The sequence below is a fragment of the Phytophthora infestans genome, genomic scaffold, assembly GCF_000142945.1.
Source record: "Phytophthora infestans T30-4 supercont1.25 genomic scaffold, whole genome shotgun sequence".
In the NCBI taxonomy this organism is placed as follows: Eukaryota; Oomycota; class Peronosporomycetes; order Peronosporales; family Peronosporaceae; genus Phytophthora; species Phytophthora infestans.
In genome coordinates, this window is record NW_003303734.1 from 1,610,907 (window position 1) to 1,617,238 (window position 6,332).

Below are 6,332 nucleotides of genomic sequence, written 5' to 3' on the forward strand. Positions count from 1 at the left end.
TGATGGCTCCTGATTGACTGCCCAAAGGCTGTCGCAATCTGGGAACAGAAGCGGCGGCAGCTTCATAAGTAGTCCGGGGCTTTTTGCCCGAACGGGGTACGGACGTTGACGACACTCCGTACCCGCGCTCATCATGAGCGCTAGAAGTCGCACGCTTCAGAATGCCCCGTGGCAACATGCGCTTGCTGACCATGTGGGCAAACCGAGCACGAAGATCACGCATCCAGGATGCGGGACAGCAGCTGATCTTCATGGAGTTCCCGTAACACCGAGGGTGAGTACTTGAGATACACCACCCAAGCCCAGAACATGTCCTCACAAGAACTCCAGTTGGGACAGAATCTCGGGAAGAACTCAGGGTATCCCCAAAGAGGGTAGAGACCACCCCGGTTCTCGGACTTCTTACGACACATCGTGAAGACCTTCAGTGGGATCCGGTGTGGCGCGAGAAGCACACACCGAGCCGCCTTCAAGTTGTCAACAAAAAACTTCTCCTTCTGAACAAGGGCGCGGTCGTAAACGCTCATAGAAGTCTGGCCGCCAACAAGGCCACGAGGAGCGACGAGAAGCTCCAGGAAGAGGTCAGCCTCAGAGCTCTCCTCGTAAGGCCAATACCCTCTTGAGTTGATGACAGCTCCCTGGCTGACGGACGCCACCACCGAACCCCCACGCGCACGCTGGGCAGCTTGGAAGTCCTCCTGCTTCTGGGCGAAGTCGTTAGAGATCTCCCGGGGCTCAGGAATAGCGCTCTCTTCCTCTTCCTCCTCCTTCTCGTCCTCTTCATCCGAGGGGTCGAAGAGGCCCCGATGGGAGTACCCAGTCTCCTTATCCTCGCGGACTGAAGCCTTCGAAGCCATACGCTTCTTAGAGGGCTTGGCGCCTTCGGCTTTAGAGGCCTTAGCACGCGCAAGACCCTCGGCAAGTGAGAGACGTTTGCGAGGTTTCTCTTCCTCATCGCCACCAGCTTTGGGAGTGCCCTTACCCTTGACAATCGGGCTCTCAGAGTGCACGACGTCCTGGGACTGTGATCCCCGTGATCACTAGCGAGCGACTGCACGCTGTCGTCTTGTGCTCGCTGGGCACTAGTCTGTGCCCTCCCGCAGAGCCCACAGGAGCATCTGCGTGCTCTCGGACTCAGCTTCGTCCTCACTGCCAGAGTCGAGCTCACGTTCAGCGAACCGAGGGCTAGGACGATTGTCAGGGGAGGTCAAGGGCGACGGGCTGCGGCACTTGCTCGTCGCTTGCCCACAGCCGCGTCACCCGTTGAGCCCATCGCCTCGTAGGCCACCTTAGTAGCCTCCTGAAGTGCCGAGCATTAGCCGTGAGGCTTAGTGCTCTTGGCTTGCGCCTTTCCGGCAGCAGCCTTGAAGCGTGTCTTCGCACCGCTCTTCGAAGTGCCATGGGGCATGGTAACGGTCGATTTGGAGACCAAGAAGAGGAGTGCACAGACTGTTGCTCGAGGCCCAAACTGTGATGTGAGCCTCCGCCGCGCTCGCGCGGCCCAAGTCGATGGTTTTCGACTTTGAGAATGAGAGTATGTGACGAACATTTCTTCATTCTGATTGGTCGGTAAACCGAACCCTAAGTGGGGCAGGATGTTAACGGGGTACGTAGCCCTAAGTGTACCCTGGTTACATGAAGTGTGACACTTCACACTTCAGGAGTATGACACGTCATACTCCGGGATATTTGGTACAAGGTACCAAGGTCGTCCAAAGCCAACCGTTGGCTAATGACATTGCTTTTCTATAGGTAACTTATCGTTTGTATCTAACTCAAGCTTTATATACCTATAAATATAATCAGTTTACGATGTACCTTAAATTGGTCACCTCGCTCTCTTTCGGTAAAAGGGGACCAGTGAGCTGCCGTTCACTGAGAGTTTGTATACTCTCGGAAGCCAACTTCCTCTAGCGCAAGGTGCTGTGTGGCCCCGTCACACGAACGCTCTGATATTCTCCGCAGACCATATCGGAACTAGTACTAAGTGCTGCGGGAGTGTTTGTGGCTTTACGAGCACTCTATGTAGCGATAGCAGCTCAAATCCGACTCCTTCGGATTTTATCCCATGTGGTAAACGGCCTTCTAACTAGTGCAGAAAGTTTTCAGCACGCTTGTCGTCCACGCTTGAGCCTAGCTTACCCGGGGCCCCGACAAAGTGCTTTGACAGATTATACACAACGGATATCAATCGCCTATGTCGCCCGCGCCCTTTGTTGACAGGAAAGTAGTTTTTCTCGGTGGCCACTACCCTCATCGCTTTAGCAGTCATCTCAGGCGGGATGGGTCCTCGCAGAAGTGTATGGCTTTATCCAGCCGCAGAGTTCTTTCATCAGACATCAGAATCCACGGAGAGATACTGTTTCGCACTCCACTGGCTGACGCCCGTGCACTGGGAACACAGGTATTTTTAATGACGCTGTGGTGTGATTCTATGCCCTGTTGGCTAGGTATGATGCCGGGGCCCGGCTCCGCTGATGTACCAGCGGCTCCATCTAGGTGCCACGTAAACCTCTTAAGCCACTCGGCAAAAGCGCTCTCGTTGTTGGCAATCCAACAATCTGTAAAAATCGAAGCCATCTTAGCGAATTGAATGGGAAATTGTACTTAAATGACTCACTGAATAGAACCAAAACAGCAAATTTGGTTGGAATTCACAATATCTGAAAAAAACTGGCTTATCTGGGAAACAGACGGTACTGTGGGCTCTACTCGATTTTTCCAGTCAGGGTTTATCGAACCGACGTGGCGAACCGCTCCAACGAACCGCCGAGCTACGCCAAATAATAAAACCTATGTTACTGAATGTTGCAGCTCCAGATCCTTCATAAGCAAACTTGCCGCATCTAAGGACTCCCGAGCGCGGTCGTGCACGCGTCACACCGTACCAAGTTCGATCTACTCACGTCGATAATCCTCCGTCTACTTACTCGCAATGATCTTCATTCGTTGAGTCACGACGCATTACTCCAGGGCCACCATGCTCTCCAGCAGGTTCAGGACGCGCTCTAGTCGAACAAGGAAGCTCTCCAGCCAGCCTGCGACGCTCTCCAGCCGTTCCACGACGCTTGAGTCTGTCCACAGCGTTCTCCAGTCTGCCCGCCACGCTCCCAAGTTGCACTACCGCGCTCTCCAGCCGAGTCTATATGTTCTCCACCTCAACCGCCGTTGGCCTCGCTGGAACTGAAATGTTCTTCAGCTGCGTCTTCAGCTGATCCACAGCGCTCTTACTCTGTCAATTCACAACTATTGCTTGAGTCACGATGTTATTTAAACGCTAATATACATCCAACTTCACTCGCTGAGGGGGCATCCGCTGAGCCCATCATATATCACTAGATCATACTTCAGTCTCGGTGCCCGCCGAGCAACCACGCTCCGCGACATCTCCATCTGCCCAGAAGCAGCGGTATCAACCCGTCGTACGCCCAATTATGAGGTCAACGATTGGGCAGCGTGATACGTCGGGCAACACGCTGGACGACGTAATTGTAAATGGGCATTCATTCAATGACATTATTCAGAAGCTATGGGACCTATTCAGGCTTCGCGTGAAGTTCCGTGCAGTGTAGAAAGTTAATGTTTGGTCTACTGAGACAGCGGACGTTGGATAATATGAAAAGGTTATGCAGCTCAAAGTGAAGCGACACCTTGTTGACACAACAACGTCCAAGCAATGATGGAAGCAATGGTTAGTGAAGATGCGCGGTGAGACTGCAGAGGCAGTGGTAGATGCTGTTTGGGTGCGCATCTGCCGCGTTACAGCTTGCTCCATGGTCACTTCCAGAGTGAATGTCACTTCAACATGATGCGGATCATCTATAGTCGCTCTGATTCGATATAAATTTAAAGTTTATGACCACTTATATTACTGGGCACGTTGGCTGATGGGCTGGCCGGAAAGACAGAACCGCTCTCGTTTGGCAACTTTGGCTGGAATCTACAATATACTCAAGCCTAAAAAGAACCGCACCAGAACCACGGTTCTAATAATTACTTAGAGCCCCTAAGAATCAGGAACTGAATTCTGAGAATTTTGGGGTTTGGATTTTCAAATGCGAAAGGCGACTTTTCAGCAAGAACCATTGACAGGTTCTTTTTTGCGAGCAACTATTGGACAGTTGCTACTGTGCTAAACTGTGAGCCCAAGGGCTAAATTTTCACTTTTTGGGCTCAGTAAAAGCTGCGTCAGCCTAATATATCGGTAATACTGGCTCAAATCAAATCCGTCTGAAACGAAGAGCTGAATTTAAGGCGGTAATTGGTTCCTAACCGGTACAGCAAGAAGTCTAGGTATAACAAAGGGCTCACCCTTTTTAACCCTTCGGATGCGTCCCGAACGGGGTTCGCACTTTTGCGGAGTACTCGTAGCTAATCGATAACACCAGTTGTCGATCTTGGATCAACGCGTGGTAATTCATACGAAAGACGTCAAAGTCCAGCATCCCATTGGGGCTACCAGTGTTCACATCGGACGGAACTCGTGTCCCGCCTGGCGTTACGACCGAGTCGGTTGACGCGCTCTTCGGTCCTCCGAAGTAAAGGACAGCGATCCGCTGCGGATCAAATGCGTCCAGAAGTGTCCGTAGATAGCTCAAGTTGCACGACCGGAGCTCAGACGTTTCACTCTCCCTCTCCACGTACTTGGACTTGGCATTACGCCACAGTTTAAAGATCCACCAGAGCTTCTCAGCCTGCACTTCGTCGAAATCACACAAACCAATAGATCTGTTGGAGCTGCTGCCTTCTTCACGTCCGGACCCATCGCTTCTGCCCAGAACAAAGCCTTCTCCAGGGAGCAACGACCGCAGATCTCCCAGATCAATGAACTTGACCGACGACGTGAGCTTCAAGGAGCCATCGCTGCTATCTCCGGACTCTGCTTGCACTGGCATACTTCCTCCTTCATGAACAAGTCCGTCTAGTGTCAGCTCTGCATCTGGAGACGGGTAATTGGGTACTGCTGGCTGCGGAGCTGAGCGTGATATCTTGCGTCTTTACTGGCGTGGCTTCCGTTCTCTGCTCTTCTTCGACGTATGCCCAGTATGAGCAGTAGCCCCAGGCTTTACAGTCATCGTGGACGGAGGAGGGACATTAGGCCTCTCATTGGTCACCTAGAGCTTCAAATTACTTGTTGTGTCAGTTCCAGTGTCTGCTACACCACAAGGCCTACGCCCTTACTTTTGCAGCTCCAGAAACGCGCGGGGAATTTCCTGCCGTAGATAGAAGACCAAGTGAGCAGTTGATGTTAAAATTGAAAGTGAATTGAATCGTTAGCTTCGTCGCCGGCATTACATCTCGCTACTCATGCGTACTTACCTGACAAGCACCATTGCGACATTACCGTACATATAGGAACGATGCGTCTTCCTTTCCATCTGACGTCATCGTTCTGTAATCTGCAAATGTATTGAGTTCTCCTTCGTTTCTGTAAATCTCCAGTTCTTCACGCTTGCTTCATCCACTTCGCACTGCTGTCGATCTCTGGTAACGCCAGAGAACTCTTAATCCCATCACCACAGTCATCACGATCGACATCTTAATGACCACCTTATTTTGTCGAACTCCTCGCTTCCGATGGCGAGAGCGTTACGACCTGAGTCTGGCAGCGGCTTAGACAACTTCAACGTCTCGTTCTGGTGAAACGTCTGGGTTGACTTTGAAGATTCCAACAGCCTCCCTCGAAGTCTTGCCCAGTTGACCCACCCGCAGTTGCTCCCGAAGTCGCTGAAATGCCACGCGCTGTAGTGGCTTCGTCAAAATATCAGCAAGTTGCTTCTGAGTTGGGCAATACTGCACCATTACATCCCCTCGCTGAATCACATCCCGAATAAAGTGATACCGGATATTTATGTGCTTGCTCCGAGCGCTGGTTATCTCATTCTTCATCGATTTAATCGCTGACTGGTTATCCACCTGTAGCACGATTGTCTTGTCCTTGGTCCATAATCCAATTTCGACGAGAAGTTGTTTCACCCATATAGCCTCCTTCATGGCTACTGCTGCTGCGACGTACTCGGCCTCCATCGTGGAGAGAGCTACAGACGTCTGCTTCTTAGAAGCCCATGCGATAACGGCACCATTAAGCATAAGAACTGCTCCTGATACTGACTTCGCATCCGATGAGTCTCCTGCCCAGTCGGCGTCCGTGTAAACTGTCGCGCGCCATTGGCAGCCTGCGCCTTGCCCACTCTTAAAGAATAGTCCAAATGATGAAGTGCCACGAAGGTAGCGCAAAATTCTCTTGACTCCCGTCCAGTGACTTTGTCGAGGCCGAGATACAAATCTTGCCAAGTAATTGACTGCAGCGGTTATATCCGGTCGTGTACAGT

At 51.6% G+C, this 6,332-nt stretch overlaps 1 protein-coding gene across 1 annotated transcript; it reads right to left on the reverse strand.

Moving 5' to 3' along the window:
• Positions 1-4,498: 4,498 nt before the first annotated feature.
• PITG_13124 (uncharacterized protein) lies at positions 4,499-4,895 on the reverse strand (the record flags this gene model as incomplete). The annotated part of the gene is made up of 2 exons (XM_002900603.1): positions 4,499-4,556; positions 4,609-4,895. 2 exons carry the CDS (start codon positions 4,893-4,895, stop codon positions 4,499-4,501), a joined length of 345 nt encoding a protein of 114 aa, XP_002900649.1.
• Positions 4,896-6,332: the final 1,437 nt, after the last annotated feature.